The sequence below is a fragment of the Euprymna scolopes genome, chromosome 41 (genome assembly GCF_053919585.1).
Source record: "Euprymna scolopes isolate OS-2025 chromosome 41, ASM5391958v1, whole genome shotgun sequence".
Classification (NCBI taxonomy): domain Eukaryota; kingdom Metazoa; phylum Mollusca; class Cephalopoda; order Sepiida; family Sepiolidae; genus Euprymna; species Euprymna scolopes.
This window is the reverse complement of record NC_136522.1, coordinates 8609416-8634634: the sequence shown is the minus strand read 5'-3', so window position 1 is coordinate 8634634 and position 25219 is coordinate 8609416. Positions and strand designations below refer to the sequence as shown.

At 35.1% G+C, this 25219-nt stretch overlaps 1 protein-coding gene across 1 annotated transcript in view; it reads left to right on the top strand.

The window, feature by feature from the left end:
* The window catches only part of LOC145266330 (uncharacterized), a 766230-nt gene that overhangs the window by 371669 nt on the left and 369342 nt on the right, over positions 1 to 25219 (top strand). Inside the window, exon 4 of the mRNA XM_080121918.1 lies at positions 3223 to 3294. Coding sequence (XP_079978044.1) covers positions 3223 to 3294 — 72 coding nt within the window. The remainder of the gene's footprint in view (positions 1 to 3222; positions 3295 to 25219) is intronic.

Genomic DNA, 25219 nt, shown 5'->3' with positions numbered 1-25219 from the left:
CAGCTTCCAGAGAATACCACAGGTTTCCAATCAGATCGTTTGTTGACTTGTGTGAAAGTTCCATGTGAGCCAATAATGATGAATACAACAATGGTAATAATAATGATAATAATAGTAATAATAATGATTATTAAAAATAATAGTAGTAATAATAATAATAATAATAATAATAATAATAATAATGATGATAATATAGTAATAATAATAATAATAATAGTAATAATAATAATAGCAGCAATAATAATAATAATAATAATAATAATAATAATAATAATAATAATAATAATAATAACAGCAGAACCCATGGAAATTCCACGGTAGTCGCACATTTTTGTAAATTTGAAAATTCAACACGCAACACATTGTTTTGTTTTGCTTTTTTTCTGAATAAGTTTTTATATAAATTAGAAAAGAACAGATGGCAATTCACTTGCACATTTTTTAAATGAAAAAAAGAAACTATTATGAAAATAAACTTACAGTTTTCTCTGAACATGACTTTTTTTAATCATTAAATAATAGCCGATTTGAAACCGTAAACAGACAGCCATGTTTTTTTTTTTTAATTTTTGAAGGTTAAATGGTTTTAATGATTTTTAACTGATAAAGAGCGACTATATCAAATTAAGGTAATTCGTTTCTCGTTAATTAATGTTTGCGATAATGATGTTTTTTGTGACACTGGACGTACGAACACGTAAATCAATATTTAGATAATAATAATAATAATAATAATAATAATAATAATAATAATAATGAATACTTGAATAACATGTGACTAATCTTCGGTCTATTCTTCTCCAGTTGGTACGTTATCTTCGTCTCTTTTAGTCCACCCTTCAACTGTTTTAAGAAGCAGAAGTGCTTTTGCAGTTGAGAGAAGGTGCGTTACGTATACAGAAGTTTGGAAGTTGGAAGTTTGGACAAGATTGTAAAACTTCACTAAGCAATTGTTGATGTGAAGGGCAGAAGAAATAACGCGCGCGTTATTTAATTATAAGCACCTTAGAAATAACGTTTCTTTTTAGACTGAAGAAAATAATAAAGAGAATCGAAAACATTTTGTTTCGTGCAGTTCTAAGAAAGAAGCTTTGTTCATGGAATCTACGTTTTGATTTAGGCACAGATAAGGAGTGGGGAAAATTATTGACGGTGGTTTCAGCTAGTCGGGTGTTTTTTTAAAAAGATTAGCGAGGGGGGACCAGAGAATGGAGCTCAGACGAGCACTTGCCATGGAAATAACGGTAGAACAAAGACAGGCTCGTTACGTCTCTTCTTTGGGACAGCAGTTGCAAGGAAGAGAAAAGGGCATCCTCCACCAAGCCACGAAGTCTATTCTGTACTCTGTCAAGGCAGGATAGGCTGTTTTTAGCAGCTCCTGCCCAGATGTGGCAGCAGTACCCCATCTTTGAACGTACTTGGCTTTTATATAGATAGAGAATTGGATTATTAGTGAGATATCTTCTCGAGCGGTAAGAGGAAACTCACAGAAACACTCGTGGTCTATTCAAAAGGAAAGAAACGCTGATACACGTTTCGGAGTAATCAGTTATGAAGGGGGTGTTTGAATGCAGCTACCTATGAATGAATTGATTTATATGAATACTCGAATAACGAGGCATTAATGCGAAGGTTAGATCCGGAGAGCCAACAGAGCATGTGCATTGGCTAGATGAACAACTTACACCTTTGTATGTTCTTGTTAGTATATTATATATTGTCCTGATTTCCTTATAACCCTTTAACTATGATTAGAACATTTATTACATCTTGTTAATGGTCTTTATTGTTCATTGTATACAGTGCATAGTTGTTATCGTTTTATATATAAAATGTATGGTTGTTATTAATGATGATATACAGCGGATTATTATTATTGTTTATTATATATATCATATGCCTATTGTTTTTATTATATACAATCTATGCTTGTTGTTTATTATATTAGCGACGCCATATTGTAATGGCCCGAAGTGTTCGGTTAGATGCAATTCCTGGATAAGAGAATTAGCGGGCAATCAATCAGAGACAACAGACTTTCCCGAGAGAGACTTTATCATTTTTTTTTTAATTCTCATACGGGGAAGATAATGATATCTCTGTGTATGTATAGTGGAGTTATGTGTAAGAGCAGGATCTGTGGAACATGTAGACTTTCTCCCAGTGTCGTCTGGCTGAAGTGGTTGGACTAAATATTTAGAGGGAAAAATAGGTACCTCTTCCTCTAAAGATGTTGCGATTGTGATGGTGTTGCTCGTAGGATGCAATATAGTATTTTATTATCCCGACTGAATATCTCTAAAATAGTGGTTGAAAGCTAAGATAGTTGCTATTAGCCTTGATGTATTGAATTTGTTTGTGGCATCTGTGGTTGCAAAACTTCGTCCAGAGGGGAATTTCTGGCCATATTATTATATAAGAGATATGTAGCGTATGAGTGTTATTGCTTTTTTATTATATACAGTGTATGGTTTTTATTGTTTATTATATACAGTGCATGGTTTTTATTGTTTATTATATACAGCGTATGGTTTTTATTGTTTATTATATACAGTGTATGGTTTTTATTGTTTATTATATACAATGTATGGTTTTTATTGTTTATTATATCCATCGTATGTTTTTATTGTTTATTATATACAGTTTAATGTTTTCATTGTTTATTATTTACATCGTTTGGTTTTTATTGTTTATTATATACAGTGTATGAGTTGTATTGTGTATTATATACAGCGTATGGTTTTTATTGTTTATTATATACAGCGTATGGTTTTTATTGTTTATTTTATACAGCGTATGGTTTTTATTGTTTATTATATACAGCGTATGGTTTTTATTGTTTATTTTATACAGAGTATGGTTTTTATTGTTTATTATATACAGAGTATGGTTTTTCTTGTTTATTATATACAGCGTATGGTTTTTATTGTTTATTATATACAGCGTATGGTTTTTATTGTTTATTATATACAGCGTATGGTTTTTATTGTTTATTATATACAGAGTATGGTTTTTCTTGTTTATTATATACAGCGTATGGTTTTTATTATTTATTTTATACAGCGTATGGTTTTTATTGTTTATTATATACAGTGTATTGTTGTTATTTTTTTATTATAAACAGTGCATTATTGTTATCGTTTATTAGTCAAATGTATGTTTCTCAAACAATGTGAACTTGTTAAAAACTTATAAATAATTCAATTAATATTTTCTTTTTAGAAAACTCCACGAAAACAGATTTCACACAATTCCAGTGGAAGCTTTCATGTATCTACATTCACTGAGGCACTTGTAAGTATAATAGCTGTTTGATTTTTATGAGGCTTCATTTATCAAGGTCAGAATCCACTCGAGAATAAGGTTTAAGAAATCGATCCATCATCAACTGACAAAAATATCAATGTTCGGCAAGTTATGTTACAAGACAAGGGTATGTCATAGGTAATGCCTCCTATTTTTTATTCATCATGAATGGATCAGATGGGAATGCAAACTGCGTTGTTATGTGACTGAACTTATGCATTCATGAACTAAAAGTTTAACGTCTCTGTTGCAGATATTTACTGCGTGAGAAGCTAATTTATTAACGGCGTAAAACTCTAAGAGAACAACCTTTTGTCATTAACGTGAAGCAGAAGCAAAGATGTGTTATTGATTTTCTCCACGCTGAAAAAAATTGAATGGATTAACATTTATCGACGCCTGTTGATCGTTTTCGAAATTGATGCAGTTAATGTCAGCATGGTTAGGAGATGGATTCGTCGATTTCAGTGTGGCATCAAAAGTGAGAGTGAAAAATCTTACCCCAGATGCCGATGCGTAGCCACAATCCTATCGCTGGCAAAACTGCATTGAGTATGGTAGTGGCTATGTAGAAAAAAATTTTTGAAGCAGAAAATGTCGCTCAATTTAATTGTATTACTCGTGTCTTCGTAGCCCTTCAACGTTTTTTTTTTGTTTTAGATAAAAATCGGATGCATTACTATTGGAATATCCCTCGTATGTACTATCTGAATATTTTTCCAAAGATTAATTTAAACGTGGGTGTGGTGGTCATCATCACAATCATCCTCATCATCGTCACAATCATCACTGCCAAGCAGATCTAAGGAGCAGAAACACGAACACAGAACGCGGCTTTTCTTCTGTTGAAGAAAACGAAGATCGTACAAAGGGCCTTCAATAAGTTTCCAGATTTTCCATATGGGCACTTTTATTGATAGTACACGCATGGAACTCTATCCCCCCCCCTTCGAAGTAATCTTCTACGGTTGCAATACACTGTTTGCCATCTTGTGTGGGCGTGTCAATGACCCTCGTCACAGAATCTTTCAGCTCCTTAATTATTTCGTAACCTAACGCTCTAAGGTTCTCTTGGGCTTAGGAAATAACCCAAAGTCACGAGGAGCAAGGCTTGGACTATAGGGAGGGTAGGGAACTGTCTTAATGCACATTTTGGTCAAATAGTCTGTAACAAGGATGGAAGTGTGGATGGGTGCGTTGTCCTTGTGGAAATACCACTGACCCGATTTGAAGTGCTGGCCTCTTCCGACGGAATCTTTTCATAAGCTCCCTTCAAACTTCAACATAGTATTCTTTGTTGACTGTCTGTCCAGTGGGAATACGGTGCATGTACCTATTTACTATGCCTCCCCACGGGACAGAGTTAGACACCAGGGTCGTTTTTTAACGTGGAGAAAAGGTACAAAAATAAAAATTGTCTCAGTCGTGAAGGATTTCTCCTCCACCGAAAGAGAACAAGAAATAGAAGTGCAGCATCTGAAGAACAGATGGTATTTATGGTATTTATTTGCTCCCCCACCGAGCAAATTAGGCACAAGGCCGATTTTTAATGTGAGGAGTGAAGGGAGGGGGAAGGGAAAAGGGGGACCAGCTCCCAAGAGGTGGGAAATGGGAGCTAGTTAATAGTCAGGCATGTGGGGTTGCCCCCACATCTGGTCTTTGCTAGTCATAGCTAGTCATAGCTTGCAGCATCTGCCGGAACAGATGGTATTTATTTGCTCCCCCACCGAGCAAATTAGGCACAAGGCCAATTTTTAATGTGAGGAGTGAAGGGAGGGGGAAGGGAAAAAGGGGACCAGCTCCCGAGAGGTGGGAAATGGGAGCTGGTTAATGGTCAGGCATGTGGGGTTGCCCCCACATCTGGTCTTTGCTAGTCATAGCTAGTCATAGTTAGTCATAGCTTGCAGTATCTGCCGGAACAGATGGTATTTATTTGCTCCCCCACTGAGCAAATTAGGCACAAGGCCGTTTTTAATGTGAGGTAAAAACCAGCTCCCCTAAAAGTAGGCAAAAAGGGGGCACTCTGGTTACCAAAAATAATAATTGTCCCAGTATAGAGGGTTTCCCCTCCATTGACTGGTACAAATTATCTTAAGTGCAGCATCTGCCGGAACAGATACTACACTTTGATCTTGACCAAAAGGCCAAGGCGGGGAATACGGTGCATGTAGATCATGTCCATGCTTTCATAAAAATTTTTTCTGTCTGGCCGTCTTGGGTCTGGGAGAGCCAGTATGCTTCCACTGGGAACTCTTTCTCTTGGTCCTGGGTCATAGCAGTAAATCCAGCTTTCATCGCGGGTCACCAGAGCATACGGAATCTTAAGTGATCGGTTCAGCCATCTTATTATTGTCATGACAACGCCTTTACGAGGGGCGTGCAATAAGTGATGCCCCTGACCCACTTCCAGTTGTCTGATCTAGCTGAAATTTTGCATGTGCAACGATTTATATCTCTATGGGTTATGTGGCAAATTACAGCTCTGAATTAATTGTGGTTTCTATTTTACAGGTGTTTGAACTGAGTCAGGTATGAAATGGAGGCTGCTGAATGTCAAGCAGTGATGCGGTTTTTGTATTTGAAAGGACGCACACCACAGGAGACTTTTGATGAAATGAAAGAAACTTATGGTGATAGTGCCCCATCATATGACCTTGTAAAACGCTGGCATCGTGAAATCAAACATGGCCGGAAGTCTGTGGAAACAGCTCCCAAACCTGGTCGCCCCCCTTCTGCCATTGATGAGGCATCTGTCCGTCAAGTTGAGGCTGCCATTTTGGAAGATCGGCGCATTACTATTCGCCAAATAGCCCAAGATGTCAAGATTAGTACAGGGTTTGTGGAAACTATCATTCATGACCATTTGCATATGCATAAGGTGTCTGCCAGATGGATTCCCAGGTTGCTCACACCATTTCAGAAGCGAGAACGCGTCGAGTGCTCGAGGATGAATTTAGAGATGTGCCAAGAAGATGAGTCAAAGTTTTTCAAAAGACTAATTACAAAGGATGAAACGTGGGTCCATCACTATGATCCAGAGACCAAAGCCCAGTCAATGCAGTGGAAGCACTTGGACTCACCACCTCCAAAGAAGGCAAAGGTGCAGCCCTCCGCTGTCAAGGTCGTGCTCACAGTCTTCTGGGACCAGGACGGAGTAATGATGACAGATTTCCTGGCAAAGGGTACCACAATTACGGAAGCCTACTATACTTCACTTTTGAGGAAATTAAGGGAAGCTATCAAAATCAAGAGGCGGGGCAAGGTCAATAAAGGCACCCTCCTCCTGCAGGAACTCGCATCTCGCCAGATCAGAAGCACGGGCGTGTGGTTATGAAATCCGTCCCCATCCTCCCTACTCTCCTGACCTTGCACCCTCTGACTTTCACCTCTTCCCAGCCATGAAGTTGTGTTTGAAAGGAAAGCATTTCCCAGATGATGCAGCCTTGATTTCTGAAGTTACGTCGTGGTTGGAGGACCAACCTGGGGTGTTCTACAAAAACGGTCTCCAGAGCTGCATCAAACGATGGGAGAAATGCATAACTCTTAATTATTCACACAACGTTTTGGTCGATGTAACAACCGACGTACTTCAATTGTATCTGTGTCAAACTCGGGAATTTTTGTGTCAAACTCGGGAATTTTTGTGTCAAACTCGGGAATTTTTGTGTCGAAGTCGGGAATTTTTGTGTCGAAGTCGGGAATCTTTGTGTAGAACTCGGGAATTTTTGTGTCGATGTCGGGAATCTGCATGCAATTCTGAACGGAAACCTTTATTTAATTCATGAATGCGGAATTTTGTCGTTCTGTCAGTCACGACCGGGTAGAGGTCTCAAGTAATTTGCAATTGCGATCTAAGTGTCTTCCGCACTGAGAATTGGACATCCAGAATTTCTATTGAATACATTAGCGTAACAGATAAAATACTCAGTAAAAATTGTTCTAAGGAACACTTTTTTTTTTTTTTTAAATTATTAATTTCTATAAAATTCAGAAGCAACAATGAACTACGTTTCTGAAGTTTTGAGATGAGGATTGGTTATTCGTATTATTTGGATTCTTCGGACTACTGTTCTCATCTTGAGTGTTATTTCCACAACGTTTCGATCGAGGTAAACACAAGGACCTGAGTCGCAATGGTTAGAGCACTTGGAAAAATCAATTGTAAACGGTATATTCTTCTGAAGTTGAGGGTTCAATACTCAGTGTGCGCGACCCAAAGATATAATTGTGAATTACTTAGGACATCTATCCAATCATGGCTAACGGAACGAGAGCATGCTACTCACGTAAATAGTAAGTAAATAAAAAGTTCCGTTTGAAATTCCGTCCAAATTCCCAAGTTTGACAGAAAAATTCCCGAGTTTGATAAGACACATCTGAAGAAAATGGGAGGTGACATCGACCGGAGCGTTGTACAAATGACATTCGAAATTAGAATAGTAGTCCGATGAATCCAAATAATAGCTTCGATTAATTATGCGAAATATTTATAACAAGGTCTTTGCCTGTGTGAGAATAGTCAGCGTACAAAAAAGATAGGGCTTGTAACTCTGTAGTAAAGGAATTGAATGTTCGTGTGCTGGTTGCCGCCATCTTGTTTCGTGATTAACCGTTCGTTAAATACCAGAAACTGTTAATCCAATATTCCAAGAAACACAAACAGGCAACCAATGGGAGCGGCAGAAAATAACTTTTAAGGGGCAATCAGTATTTTTAGAAGGGGAAATGAAAAAAAAAACTACGATTTAATGCAAGGGACAAATATAAACGGTCATCGGGCAAAACTTGTAACAAAAAGAACTAAAAATACTACTTCAGGATACAATATATATATATATATATATATATATATATATATATATATATATATATATATATATATATATATATATAAAAGGTTATTCCTCTAGTCTTCCTCTGCCGTATTCAGTGCGTGGTATATACGTTCAGAGATTACAGTTAGGATATATGCAGTAGAACGAGATTGCCTAAACCCATACAGTCGGTCGGAAAGGAGTTTAGTATCTATAAGACGGTGGACTAGTTCTTGATTGATTAACGACTCAAAGATTTTAGCGAAAGTGAAGAAGAAGGCTAATTGCGGGATAATTGTGTAAGTCACATCGAGTTAGTAGATTCCCAGAAAAAAGTGGAACTTAAATACTAGTGTCTATTAATCCCCCGGCGAGTTTAGACCAACACTAGCATATTAAGTTAAAAAATTGCTGAGATAGTCTGATAATCATCAAGGTCAAATAAATTATAATGAGAAACTCATACTGAAGGTTTCCTACAGAATTTTGTCTACGGCTTAAACACACCGTATCTACAGAGTGGAACGATAAAATTGTCGCCCTGAAGAAAACAACGTTACAGCTTTATTTTTTTAACTTTTATTGAAAAAAATCAATTCAGATAGCTTGATTATGTAGTAGAGCTGACATCTATTCAATGTAGCCGCCTTCAGCCTCAATCACCGCTTCAATACGGGCCCGGAACTGGAGGCATGCTTTTTCCACAAGCGCTGGTGGTAGCTCAGCTAATACTCAACGGATGGTGCCAATCAGGCTGGCTTTGGTGTTGTGAGAGGTCATGTTGGTGATGTTCTCGACATATAATGAAACGAAGTAATCCAGCGGGTTCAAGTCGGGGAAGGAGGGGGGGCCAGTGAGAGATGTGTACAAGGCGTAGCACTCCCTCTGAAGCAAAGCTTGGCTTTCTTAGGAGTTGTGAACCAGCTCCAAATCCTGCTGTCACACCCGATGTCTGCCAGTGGCCTCTTGATTGCACCAGAGGATCAGCACATCCAGGTACACTTTGGTGTTGACCTTCAAGCCGACTTTGGATGTGAGGTGGCATCATATCGTCCTTACTTAAAACTACGCCAAAACCATAACGGGGAAAATTTGTTTTCATCCCTCTAGGCACATCCCTGTTATTCGTATCAACCCAATGATGAATTCTGAGGGTGCTGGCAATGGCCCTGTTGTCATATCATGGATCGGCAGAGAGCATGAGTTGTACAGCGTCGCATCTCCGATCTCGCTCGTTGAACATTGTGTCACTTTCAGATATGATAGAATGCTCCTATCGCTCTTGGGATTTGTACACAACTGGCCAACTAGTAGATGGTCTGCAAAAAACAAAAACAAAAACAAAAAAAAAACAGACAACCGATTTTTATCAAACGGAAATGTAATCATGTCGTCTTTTCTACGCTGATAATTTTATCGTTCTATTACGTACGCGGGTCATTAAGGGTATAAAAGGATTTTTTGGTACAGGACCTTCCAATATAATTATAAGCTTACTTTGTTTTGTTTTTTTTGTTTTTTTTCTACGTAGACTTCCAGCAATGCCACACACGTTTTCTCTTCTGCATACAATTTCCGTATTCCCCCAGCATAAAAATCTTTGGACTGGTTTCTCAGTTAGTTGTTAACAACCCTTTTGACTTTATAGTCACTTGCAAACTTCGTGCCTCTCTTGAACATTTTCAAGGGACCAAACAGATGAAACTTCTATGGGGCAAGACCTAAGCTGTAAAGAGGATGAGGAAGCTGTTCCCAATCCCGGGAAAGCCACAGTAGGAAGCGTTAAAAATGATCTCTGATTGTCTAGCAGTAAAAGAAATGATGAAAATATGTAAAAAAACAAAACAAAAATAAAACACACACACGCACAAAAAAAAACAAACAAAAAAAAACAAACAAGCAAGCAAACAAACAAACAAACAAACAAGCAAACAAACAAACAAACAAACAAAACAAAAAACACGTGATAAAGCAATATGCACACTAGGCAGGTCAAACTAGCTTCCATCCAATAAAGGAAGTTTCATGGGAATATTACAAATGGTCGCTATATAGGGGAGACCACGACGTTACTTCTTTTGCAGTTCTCGCACTATGTAGACGTCCTCCTTCATACAGCGCCTGGTATTTCCAAACTGTCACCCATATAGTACTGACTATGTTCCATGTTGCTTAACTTTGACGATCTAATTAGAAAGTGTGCCAACGTAAACATACTGTTTAAATAACTGCTTGAATATTATTCTTAAAACGTAGTAATATATATATATTAAATAAAAGAAAATTGTCCATGTGCATGCCTTTGTGTGTGAGTTCGTTTCTTATGGACTCCTAAACGGCTGGGTCGATTTTTTTTTTAAATTTCACACAAATATACTTTATGGGTTTGGCAGTGTTCGTAGATAGGTTTTGTATCGGAATGTCTTCGATAAAAATCGATAATCGATAATAAAAAAATCCGTTGAAATATAAAATCACCAGTAGATTCTTTGGTATGACAGGGGCGCATTCAAAATGAATGTTTCTGTTTAGAGCACGAATGAAACATGATACATGAGTTTTTCATTTTAAACTTTAATTCAAGATATTATATATAAAATAATTTTATAAAGTCAACACTAAATTCTCTACAGTGCAATGTAGATTAGAGTGTATTGTGAACTAAGTCACTGCAGAGAGGCATGTGAAGTTTTCTTCCGGTGCCTCGCGATGGGTCCCCAACTAGAGCACACAATCAATCGATTTGATTGAAAAGTGGGCGATTTCACCGATTTCGATAGCAATAAAAATATGGGAATGTGGAACATTCGTTAATCATCATTCAATCCCGGGCAACGTCGGATCTTCTTGCTAGTAAAGTAAAATAAGTAAAAAATAAAGAAATAAGTACCAAGTGAATTTAGATGTTATCGAAATAGCTTGGAAACCTTTTGTGGGAATTCAGATAGCATCGATATTTGAAGTTCTTTCAGGAAAAGAAGATTATTAGTTATTATCAGATATACAAACGACATTGAGAATATCTTTCAAATAGCGTTCAAAATGCCAGTTGAAAAATAAATACTGTAAAATTAAAAAAAAATTAAATTAAAAACAATCGATAAAATTTATGTGAAGTAACAATCGCTTGGGAAATATGTTTATCGAAAGAGAAGACGCTCGTACATTTTAAAAGCGAAAAGAAGTTTCACTGAACTGAAAATGGAATAGACAAAGAAAACGAGAAATACTTGAGTTTAAGTCCCCTGTGAGAATAAATACGCTGTGTAAGTAAGTGACGGCGGTAGTACTTAGCGATTTAGGAGGTGAAATGGAAACTACTTCTACTACTACTGTAGGTTATGACGATGATGATGATGATGATGGCACTCCTACGATTAAATTTAATGTTTTAATATTACGAATTAAAGTGATTAAACGTCGCTCTGTAGTTAATTAAGGTAATGGCTAATAGCGTAAACATGATGAATTTGTATATGCAATCTGTTGGTGTAAACCTACGGTATTTTGGCTTTTGGTTCAGAGGGGAAAAATTGCGATATATATATCCATATGATTTGGGTGCATCAGCTTCAATCGAAACCGAAGCAAAAACATTATATATATATATATGATGAAAATAATGGAAATAGTATATGACGTCACTAAAATTTCCTTTCTCTTTAACAGCGCCAGCCCCCCTTCCTTTTTGAATTTCCAACATCAATTTTTCCGTTTCTCTTAAATAGAACTGCGTCACACTGTGCACGTGAAACTTTTTCAAATATTTTTTGTACTGGTATATTTTTTGGTTTCTTAATCTCATTCACCCAGAGGAAGTCTCGAAATAAAGACGAAACGTTGGTGAACACATAATACGGTTTGTTCCTTTTTTATTTTCTCTCTCTCTCTCTCTCTCTCTCTCTCTCTCTCTCTCTCTCTCTCTCTCTCTATATATATATATATATATATATATATATATATATGTATATATATATGCGTATATATGCATATATATATGCTTATATATATGCATATATTTATTTCTTCTGATGAGCTAAGGGCATAATAGATTCACTGGTGTAAATTATTATTTTTTTTATCACATTTTCATCCAAAACAAGGCACATTGTCACTTTGGTGTAGGGAGCAACTATCAGGGGCAACACCTACTGGGGTACTATGTAGGGATTTTGGCAGCAAGATGCTGGTTCACGTTGCACTTGAACTTCTGCACGTCAGCACAGTTGGGGAAGCAGGGACCTTGAATGGAATTCCAAAGTCTAGCGGTTCTGGGGAAGAAACTACTGGAGTAGAAAGATCTTTTACATCTAGGGATCTCTACAGTGTGGGGGTGGGATTTTGCAGCCTGTCGGGTCAGTCGAGGGTGTTCACGTCGTGGGAGCACAAGTGCTTATAGTTCGTCAGAGCATTCACCATTAAAATACTTGTAGAACAGGCAAAGGGATGCAACGTTTCGTCGATGGTACAGAGGCTGACACTTAGATGCCAGTTCAGGGCCTATCAGATTTGCGACTCTCTATTGAACCTTGTCAAGGAGCGAGAGACTAGTAGCCGATGCACCAGCCCAAATATGACAGTAATACTCCATATATGGGCGAATGGTTGCCTTATAGAGGTACAGGATGCTTTCGGATGTTAGTAGTTTTCTAGCACGGTAGAGAGAGCCCACCTTCCTTGCAGCGGCCCAGGCAATGTCCTCAATGTAATTGTTCCAACTCATGTTTCCTGTGAACGTTAGGCCAAGGAGCTTGAAAGACGTACTCTCAGATAAAGAGTCGTTGGCCATTGCTATAGGTGGTAGAGAAGGTTTATTGTAATTATTGAATGAAACTAGTTTAGTCTTGGCGGCATTGAACGTGACCATCCATTTTTGTCCCCATTCCACTACAGATTGGAGATCATCCTCTAGTGTTTCTGCCATTTCTTTAGATATGTGTTCATTTGTTTTCCTGTCGTGCCTGTTATAGAGTGTGGTGTCATCAGCATATATACTCATCTCAGAGGAAATTTTGTCGGGGAGGTCATTTATGAATATCAGGAACAGTAGAGGTCCAAGGATAGACCCTTGGGGCACTCCCGCATTTATATCATATTGTTTAGATGTACGACCGTCGAGGACAACCTGGATTTTTCTCTTATCTAAGAAGGGTTTAATTATGTTAAGTATTCTACCAGTGATACCGTATGATCTAATTTTCCTGAGGAGACCCTCATGCCATACCCTGTCAAAAGACTTAGATATATATAGAGCTACCGCTCAGTCCTCCCCCGCCTTGTCCAGTGAATGGTATATACGTTCAGAGATTACAGTTAGGATGTCTGATGTGGAACGTGTTTGTCTAAATCCATATTGTTCGTCAGTCAGAAGCTTAGCATCTGTAAGGTGATGGACTAGAGCATGGTTAATTAAGGTCTCAAATATTTTGGCAAAAGTGGGAGGAGACTAATGGGGCGATAATTTAATGGGATAGTTCTTTCGCCAGAATTCTTGAATACTGGTACAACAGAAGCAGTTTTCCAACAGTCCGGAAAGCAAGATTCATTAAGGCATTTGTTGTAGAGTTTGGAGAGACCTGGAGCTACTTCGGCTGAGCACTTTTTCAATAGCACAGCTGGAATGAGATCGGGTCCACATGCTTTTGAAGTGTCAAGGTTTTTTATGATAGCATATACCTGAGCCGGGGGTGATTTTCAGATCGTCTAGCGTGGCGTTTGTCCGCATAGGAAAGTAAGGTAGGTGGTGGTTGGAAGGGTCCAGTGTGGAGTTTGAGGCAAACCGACTGGCAAGCATGTTAGCCTTTTCGGTTGCTGAGCAAACAACCTCGTGATTGTTGGTAAGTGGGGGAATTGTTGATTGCCCATTATTTACTACACTTTTGTATATTTTCCAGAAGTCACGAGTTCCTAGTTTTTGTGATTTGATGTGTTTTTTAGTTGCTTCCATAAAATCTCTTTCTTAACGTTACTTCTAGCTTCTATGTACTTCTGTCTGTTTGAACTGGACTTATGTCGGTTAAATCTGCAGTATACATGCTGCGTTTGAGCAATGACAGTTGCGCAAGTCGAAGTAAACAATTGGGGAAAGTAGGCTTGCTATAAAATTTCCGCATGGGAACATGCGCTTCGATTGCAGTTTTGAACCATTCAGTGGTCTCGTTTGCACACTGTTCAGCAGAAAGAGAAAAAATATTTCCCAATGGGGCGTCTCTGATAAGATCTTTGATGGCTTCCCAGTCAGCCTTTTTATAATATCTCGTTGTTTTGAGCACTGGCTCTTCAGTTTTGGGTCTAGAGTTTAGGGCGATTTCAACCATTATCACTGCATGATCAGCGTTCCCAAGTGGGCTGTCGATATTCGTTATACAATCATCAGGAACTGTGGTCAAAAACAGATCTAAAAGTGATGCGTGTTGTTCTTCCTGGTTAGGGAAACGGGTTGGAAAAGTAACCATTTGTGATAGGGAGTGAGATATAGAGAAGCTATGAGTTGTGCTGCCCGCTGCATCTGTGTAAGTAGAGAATCCAAGCCAGTTTTTGTGATGGACATTAAAGTCACTAAATACATGTACTTGGGCGCTAGTGTCGAGGGGGAGTGCTGTGTCTATGCTGTCAGAGACTATGTTTATTATGGTGCAGTCTTGGGTCGAGGGAGAGCGGTAGAGAAAGTAAAAGTAGCTAATGTTGTGTTGCATGATTAGTCTAAAGCACATAAAGGCTTGATCACCCGATTCTAGCTTTGTTTCTCTAGTCAAGGGAAGGGTATTACGAATGTAAACTCCAAGTCCGTGCATATGTCTGTCAGAGTGCTTACAGTAGAGTGGGAGATATCCAGGCATGTTAAAGTAGTTAGAGGGGATGGTGGAGTGTAGGTTAGTCTCACTTAGTGCTAAGATATCCGGGGTATTTGTTAGGAGAAATGCTTCAGCATCAGCTAAATTAGTTCTAAGCCCACGGATGTTAGTGAATGCAAGTCTCAAGGGAGGAGGCAAGTTGGATTTGTTTGACCCTTAGCCTGGTTTAAGATTGTACTGTCCTCATATTTTTTAACGAGTTTCAGTTAGGTAAGGGGGAGCTGAACAGGAGGTTATGCAGAGTATCACACATGCATCACAAGTAGACCATCAGCTGACCCTCCTTCAACTAGGACTGTGGCCTCAGGAAAGCCCACCGGGGATGAGTGCAGGGTCCCTTTCTATGCGCGACATGACACTACAAACATCCCGATATTATACAACTGTTGATGGAGCAGCCGCTCTAAGCGCTACCAAAGAGTTAGAGCTTCTGTACTACCAGTCGGAAACAGCAGCCAGTAACTGTCAATCCGGTACCCTCAACCCATCAGAGGAAGGTCAACCCAATCTAATCGCTCAGCCATATATGGTACTCAAGCACTCTAAAGTGCGCAGTTTTAGGGGTGGGGTGTGTCGGGAGTGCGGAAACGGTGTTCATTGCCCTAGACAAGAAACAAGATCTATCACTGGTTGTTTCTGTCGAATCACTGTGATAGTGTCTCTGCGCCTGACTAATAGGCAAAGAAGGAGTATGGAAGCCGGGCGATAGAGAGAACCTATCTACTTCTTAAGTAATTTAGGTTTGCAAACCGGTAATTTGTTTGAGTCACCAGCTCTAGGAAGGTTGTCATCAAAGACTGAAGAGGCTCCCTCCTCTTTGGTTTAATTTCAGAGTTTTCCTTCTCCTAGACGGATGATCTGGAAAGATCTACTGGGTCCGTCACCACTGAGAGGGTTTTCTCCGCGCCTGGGTTCTAATCCAGGTATTTCTGTGACCCCGCGTGGTTAGTTAATGTTACTGAGTTAGTTTGTAGAGGTTATATATCTGCTGAATAGTTACACTCCTCAAAGTGAATAATAATTAAGTGATATACATATATATATATATATATATATATATATATATATATCCATATGATTAGGGTGTATCAGCTTGAATCGAAACAGAAGCCAAAATTTATATATATATATATATGCATCTATATATTTGTTCTGATGTGTTAAGGGCATACTAGATTCACTGATTGAGATAATGATTAAGTGATGGATTTTGCGCTACGAAACAGATACTCCCAAGAATTGCATAAGTCAACTGAATTAAAGGAATAAATTTTAAGATGGTCAACATCATTAATTTTGGAATATAAATTTTTGTCATTTATTCTCTCTCTCTCTCATATATATATATATATATATATATATATATATATATATATATATATATATATATATATATACTAGCGGGAAGTCCTGGCGTTTCCCGGATGTTTGGAGGTGTGTGTGTGTTAAAAAGAGGTCTAAAAGAAAGATAAAAGTTTTGGTTGGAAGGTAGGATTGAACCCCGAAGCCTTAACGCGAAGGTGGAAACGAAAGGGGGAAGAAGTCAGTCACCTAGCCATCTAGGTCACGAGGAATAGTAACTGATAATAGCATTATACGAAGGTTTATGAAGCGAAGTAAACAGGGGCGAGGAAGTGGCGTGGTGTTTTGAGTTGCAAGCCAGATCATTCGCTTTCGCTTTTTGAAGACGCGGCGAGCTGATAAAATTCGGGCTAATTAAATACACACGCGACTCTTGTTGTTAAGACGTAGTTATTATGATTTAGATGCGACATAACAAGTTTTAAGTATGAGCGCTCGGGAAAAAGCCTTTCGCGGGCATACACAAAAAGCGAACATACATACATACATACATACATGCATACATACATATATACATGCATACATACACACACATTTTCGCTTTTATATTTATAGATGAGCAGTTTTATCTTTCTCTACTAACGTGCCATTCATTAACGTAGTTTAAAACCTTTTACTCTTGTTCATACTTGTGCACTTATTCCATCACTTTTATTATACGAAAAAACAATGCACATGCGGCGATCGAAAAATAAATTAAATAGACAGGCGACCCCCATTGTTAACTGGTAGATATTATGATTTAGACGTGATATAAAAAGTTTTAAGAAGAAGTGAGTCGACCAATCGCTTCTCGGAAAAAGCTTTTCTCAGACATACACAAAAAGCGAACATACATACACACACATTTTCGCTTTTATATATATATATATATATATATATATATATATATATAGATAGATAGATAGATAGATAGATGAGCAGTTTTATCTTTCTGTTCCAACGTGGCATTCATTTAACATGACGTGTAGTTCAAAACCTTTTTAACTTGTTCATACTTGTTCACTTATTCCATGGCTAAAACTCTTCTCTTTTCCATTCTTGTTTTATTAACACCTTAAGATGATTAAAGATTTCAAATGTTAAAATGACACTTTGTATTTTCTACAATTATAGATCATTTTTCATGACAAGAACATCAGTACCTGCCATTTTACCAACAAATAAATTGATAAAACCGATAAAAACATTTTGTTTTTCTAAATGTGAGAGAGAGTATATAATAATTTCAATAGCCGATCACCTCCGTCCTAGTACTAGTACTAGCAGAAGTACTCGTCGTTGACTGGGTTCAAAAACAGCCTACAGAAAATGGACTGTGATTGATGAAAGTATGATAGGTTATGAAAAGGAGAGGGGTTGTAAAGAGATAGGTTTTGGTACTCAAAAATTTTAACCTAAGCAAAATATGATGAAAGCAAAGATAATTTTCACGAAAATATATATATTTTTTATATCAAGTTTGTTTCCATTCATAGCCAAGAGTGACCAACAAAATGACGTTTCCTTACAAAGAGAAAATGTTATATATATATAATAATATAAATATACAAGAAATAAATGTTACCATAGTCAATAAAAGTTACTTTTATGGTATAAAAGTTCGTTGGTTTGTATTTTTAAGTAGTTTGTAAAAAAATGTTTTTTTAATTCACGAACCGGTTTAAAAAAATCAAAATGGCAGCGATTTTGAAATGGAGAGCCCCGTTTTCAATTTGAAGGAGGGGCACCTGAGCATTATTAATAATTTAAGAGAGTTCCGTCAATGTAAGGGATATTTATAAACATATTTTAATGTTTTCCGTTATTTTGTGCTTGAGGAATATTCGATTATGGCATGTGTAGTTTATATAAAAATTTATTTAAGTAGTTATCGCCTCAAATTTCGTTTTAATTTCGGTTCGCTGAAATTATTTCAACTAAAGAGCATTAAAAACTATTTCAAAACAAAAAAAACATGAACTGAATTTTTATTGACTATGGTAACATTTGTTTCTTGTATATTTATTTTTTTGGGTAGTCGTTTGTTGGCTTTTCTGCTAAACACTCTTACTAAATAATAACCACAAAAAAAAACAAAGAAAAAAAAACACAGTTTTGAAAAATTATGAAGCTTTACTTAGTAAAATAATCCGAAACAGCAAAATGGGATATTAAAAAAGTAAAGACGTAATTACTTTAGTTTTTAAAGCAAAGAATCGATATAAATATGAATAAGAAGAAAATGGCACCCTTTTCAAGCAGAATAGCTTCGTTTCAGTTTTACAGTATTGAACGGTTTAGTATTGCCCTGTTGGATTCAGGGTTGTACTATTGTAATGTAAAGAACACACAGAAAGGGTTGTAATCAACTAAATTCCTTCTAGTACACTGACAAAAAACTTAAAACGTTATGTGAATGTTTTTGAAAAGACACGTAATCACGTGAGCAGGATTTTTTCCTTTTTTTGACACGATAACAAGTAACGTTCTTCTTTTTTTTATTATTTATATATTTTCGAAAGAGTACCACGTGCAAGTGGAGAAGGGGGGAAACAGAGTTATGCAAAATTTGTGTCAAGAATTGTCTAAAGTTCCAACTTTTTTTTTGGCTTTCACTTTAATAAGAACGTGAATTTATGAGGTGAATTTATTCGACACAATATGATTCAACTAAAAAAAATAAATAAAAGCTAACGTGAATTTAGATTAAAGTTAAGGTGTTATTGTGGACCCTCACCCCTTTTAAAAAACCTTGTTAAACTTTGTGACATATTTACATTCTATGGAGGTCAGGCGCGAACGCACACCCGATAATTTTATTATACCATATTTCCTCAAACTGAAACATAATTATCAAAGTATACTTACGCAAATAGATATGAAAAGTCTTTATTAAAGTTTGTGCCATATTTCCATGGAGTACAGGCGCGAACGTAGACCGAAGATAAACAACGTTGGGCCTGACCAGTACCAGATGGGTGACTATTTGGGAAGGATAGGAGCTGTATTTACCGCGCCGAGTCGTAGAAATTTCCAGGTTGGTATCTGAAGGCGCATTAAATCATTAGAACGATACACCCCATGTTTATTTTTTACATCCATCTGCAAGATAATAAGTTTATTTTTTACATCCATCTGCAAGATAATAAGTTTATTTTTTACATCCATCTAAAAGATAATAAGCTTATTTTTTACATCCATCTAAAAGATAATAAGCTTATTTTTTACATCCATCTAAAAGATAATAAGCTTATTTTTTACATCCATCTGCAAGATAATAAGCTTATTTTTTACATCCATCTGCAAGATAATAAGCTTATTTTTTACATCCATCTGCAAGATAATAAGCTTATTTTTTACATCCATCTAAAAGATAAAAAGCTTATTTTTTACATCCATCTAAAAGATAATAAGCTTATTTTTTACATCCATCTAAAAGATAATAAGCTTATTTTTTACATCCATCTGCAAGATAATAAGCTTATTTTTTACATCCATCTGCAAGATAATAAGCTTATTTTTTACATCCATCTAAAAGATAATAAGCTTATTTTTTACATCCATCTGCAAGATAATAAGCTTATTCTTTACATCCATCTAAAAGATAATAAGCTTATTTTTTACATCCATCTGCAAGATAATAAGCTTATTTTTTACATCCATCTAAAAGATAATAAGCTTATTTTTTACATCCATCTGCAAGATAATAAGCTTATTTTTTACATCCATCTGCAAGATAATAAGCTTATTTTTTACATCCATCTAAAAGATAATAAGCTTATTTTTTACATCCATCTAAAAGATAATAAGCTTATTTTTTACATCCATCTGCAAGATAATAAGCTTATTTTTTACATCCATCTGCAAGATAATAAGCTTATTTTTTACATCCATCTGCAAGATAATAAGCTTATTTTTTACATCCATCTGCAAGATAATAAGCTTATTTTTTACATCCATCTAAAAGATAATAAGCTTATTTTTTACATCCATCTGCAAGATAATAAGCTTATTTTTTACATCCATCTGCAAGATAATAAGCTTATTTTTTACATCCATCTGCAAGATAATAAGCTTATTTTTTACATCCATCTGCAAGATAATAAGCTTATTTTTTACATCCATCTAAAAGATAATAAGCTTATTTTTTACATCCATCTAAAAGATAATAAGCTTATTTTTTACATACATCTAAAAGATAATAAGCTTATTTTTTACATCCATCTGCAAGATAATAAGCTTATTTTTTACATCCATCTGCAAGATAATAAGCTTATTTTTTACATCCATCTGCAAGATAATAAGCTTATTTTTTACATCCATCTAAAAGATAATAAGCTTATTTTTTACATCCATCTGCAAGATAATAAGCTTATTTTTTACATCCATCTGCAAGATAATAAGCTTATTTTTTACATCCATCTGCAAGATAATAAGCTTATTTTTTACATCCATCTGCAAGATAATAAGCTTATTTTTTACATCCATCTAAAAGATAATAAGCTTATTTTTTACATCCATCTGCAAGATAATAAGCTTATTTTTTACATCCATCTGCAAGATAATAAGCTTATTTTTTACATCCATCTAAAAGATAATAAGTTTATTTTTTACATCCATCTGACAGAAAATAAGCTTATTTTTTACATCCATCTGCAAGATAATAAGCTTATTTTTTACATCCATCTAAAAGATAATAAGCTTATTTTTTACATCCATCTAAAAGATAATAAGCTTATTTTTTACATCCATCTAAAAGATAATAAGCTTATTTTTTACATCCATCTAAAAGATAATAAGCTTATTGTTTACATCCATCTAAAAGATAATAAGCTTATTTTTTACATCCATCTTCAAGATAATAAGCTTATTTTTTACATCCATCTAAAAGATAATAAGCTTATTTTTTACATCCATCTAAAAGATAATAAGCTTATTTTTTACATCCATCTGCAAGATAATAAGCTTATTTTTTACATCCATCTAAAAGATAATAAGCTTATTTTTTACATCCATCTAAAAGATAATAAGCTTATTTTTTACATCCATCTAAAAGATAATAAGCTTATTTTTTACATCCATCTAAAAGATAATAAGCTTATTTTTTACATCCATCTAAAAGATAATAAGCTAAAATATATAAAATAAATAACATGCGCGCTATCCTAATAGTATATAGATTATATTGGACCCAATACAGCAATGATTTAAAAAGTTAAAAAAAAACGAGAACCGAAACTAAAACGTTTTGCTTAAGATTTACTTTTTTCTTTGACGTTAATGCCTGAGCTATGAAGATATGTTTGCTGCAAAGCTAAAAATCAAAACATCAACCAATAGCTATTACGTTATGCATGCATATTCATGATGCCGTGTTTCGATTTTCATCTGGCAAATTCCATTTTTTGTAATTTCCACACTTTTGTACCGAATTTCCCCGGCTAGAACCCCAAAATAAAGTTTCACATTGGTCTGTTTACCCTTTATATAGTTTTATTTCGGTAGAACAGAAACTGACAGAGGAGTTTGGTAGGCATTTTTTAAAGCAAATATATGTACGCATACATACATAAATATATATATATATATATATATAGAAAAAAGGTTTGTGTTTATTATAACCTTTTTACGCAAATATTACGCAAGTATAAATATCTTCAGGAATATAATTACACGTAATTGCATGAATATAGTTACACGTAAATGGATGTCATTAAACGTAAAGATGATCATCCCATACGAAAACTTAAAAAGTAATTAATTAAAATAATTAATTAAAATGATTAATTAAAATAATTAATTAAAATGAATGTTTAAAAGAATATGCAAGGCAACTAGATCATTTGTAAATGAATTCCAAGACCCATGCATAACAATGTTGGATTTTCTTTTTAAACAAGCAGAAAAAGGTTCGCCTTTTTCTACTTTGCATTCGGGACAATAACCTTTTTCTGTTAACAAAGTGTAGTATCTGTTCACGCAGATACTGCAATGAAAGTAATCTGTGGGGGCAACCTCACATATCGGATCATTACTCTTGAGCAATCAGTTTGGGTCAATGTAGGGGAAACCCTTCATACCAATTGTCACTATCCCCCTTCTCCTCACTCTCCACATTTTGTATGAGTGAATAAAAAAATAATATCTCAAAGTGTAGTATCTGTTCAAGCATATGCTGAAACGAAAGACCATTGCCTTTGTGGCAATCAGTTTTTGGTCCATGTAGGGGCAACCCTATACACCAAGAGGCTTTCACTACCAGCTCCCCCCTCCTGTCGGGGGAGCTGGTTCTCCTTCCCTTCCCGTACCCCCTCCCCACATTAAAAAACAGCCTCACGCCTAATTTGCTCAGTGGGGAAGCAAATAAATACAATAAATAGAAAAAAGTGTTTTTCGTATAAATATCAACACACACAAACAAAAATTATAGGCGTTTATATACATAGATATATTCTCTTATATATCATTTTTTTTGTCTAATGAAGACAAAAGTATCTACATACGCGTAAAAGAATTAATGGTAGTATAGTGCTTACAGGAAATGAGAATAGGACCTTTATTAACATAACCTCTATTAACATAACCTTTAATAACATAACCTTTAATAACTTAACCTTGATAACATATCCTCTAATAACATATACTCGATTAACATATCCTCTATTAACATATCCTCTAATAACATATCCTCTATTAACATATCCTCTAATAACATATCCTCTAATAACATAACCTTTAATAACATAACCTTTAATAACATAACCTCTAATAACATATCCTCTAATAACATAGCCTATAATAACATAACCTCTATTAACATACACTCTAATAGCAAAACCTCGAATAATATATCCTCTAATAACATAACCTCTAATAAGGTAACCTCTAATATCATAACCTCTAATAACATAAACTCTAATAACATAACCGCTAATAACATAACCGCTAATAATATAACCTTTAATAACATAAACACTATTAACATAACCTCTAATAACATAACCTCTAATAACATAAACTCTAATAACATATTCTCTAATAACATATTCTCTAATAACATACCCTCTAATAACATAACCTCTAATAACTTATCCTCTAATAACATAATCTCTAATAACATATCCTTTAATAACATAAACTCTAATAACATAACATTTAATTAATAACATATTCTCTAATAACATAATCTCTATTAATAGAATCTCTAATATCATGACCTCTAATAACACACCCGCTAATAACATAACCTCTAATAACATAACTTTTATTAACATAACCTCTAATAACATATCTTCTAATAACATAAACTGTATTAACATAAACTCTATTAACCTAACCTCTAATAACATAACATCTATTAACATAACCTCTATTAACATAACCTCTAATAACATATCCTCTAATAACATATCCTCTAATAACATAAACTCTATTAACATAACCTCTAATAAACTAACCTCTAATAACATAACCTCTACTAACATAACCTCTACTAACATATCCTTTAATAACATAAACTCTAATAACATAACTTCTAATAACATAAAATAATTATGTAAAATAAATAAGTATAAAATAAAATAAAAAATGAACGTGAAATAGTAGTAAATATTTATTGTTACAAGAACTAAAAACCCTTCACCTTCGCAATGTAATGTAGTACACAGAAGTTAAAAGCAACACAGGTTATCGCAAAATATTTACAAACAAAAACAAAAACGTTTAGTAATCATGAAAAACGGAACGTAAACAGACTTAAAAAACATTTAAAACAAAGAGAAAATATGACTTTTCTATTTGACAAGCATATATCAATTACTACAACATCTTTAAAAGCAGAATGATATATTCAATTGTAGTAGAGTTTCCGACCGAAAGTAAACATTCATTAATTACTACAGCACCTATAAAACAGGATATGTTAAATTGTAACAGGATTTCCGGTCAAAATTAAACATACATTAATTACTACAGCATCTATAAAACAGGATGATATGTTAAATTGTAGTGGGATTTCTGGTTGAAGTAAAACATACACTAATTAGTACACCGCCTATAAAATCAATACATGTTCAATTGTCGCAGGATTTCCGGTCGAAATTAAACATACATTTATTAATACAGCACCTAAAAACAGGATATGTTCAATTGTAGTGAGATTTCTGGTCGAAAGTAAACATATATTAATTACTATAGTATATATAAAAACAAGATAATATGTTAAATTGTAGCGGGATTTTTGGTCCAAAGTAAAACTACATAAATAAATTCGATACCTATAAAACAGGATGATATGTTTAATTCTGTGGATTTCTGGTAAATATTAAAAATTGTAGTGGGATTTCTGGTCCAAAGTAAACATACATTGATTACAAAAACCTATAAAAACGGGATGATATGTTCAATTGTAGTGGGATTTCTGGTTGAAAGTAACCCTACATTAATTACAACAGAACCTATAAAAACAGGATAATATGTTCAATTTTAGTGTGATTTCTAGTCAAAATTAAACGCAGTAGATTTATTACAGCACCTAAAAGATGTGGTAATATGTCCATTAGCAGTAGGATTTCTGGTAAAAATAAACATACATTAATTACTACAGCACCTATAGAAGCAAGATGATATGTTTATATATAGGATTTCTGGTCGAAATAAAAAATTAATTCCGGCAGTACCTACAAAAACAGGATGACATGCTCAAATGCATGGAATTCTGGTCGACAGTAAACATACATTTAATAGTACATCGCCTATTAAAACGTGATGACATGCTCAAATGCATGGGATTCTGGTCGACAGTAAACATACATTTAATAGTACATCACCTATAAAAACGTGATGACATGCTCAAATGCATGGGATTCTGGTCGACAGTAAACATACATCAATTACTACAAC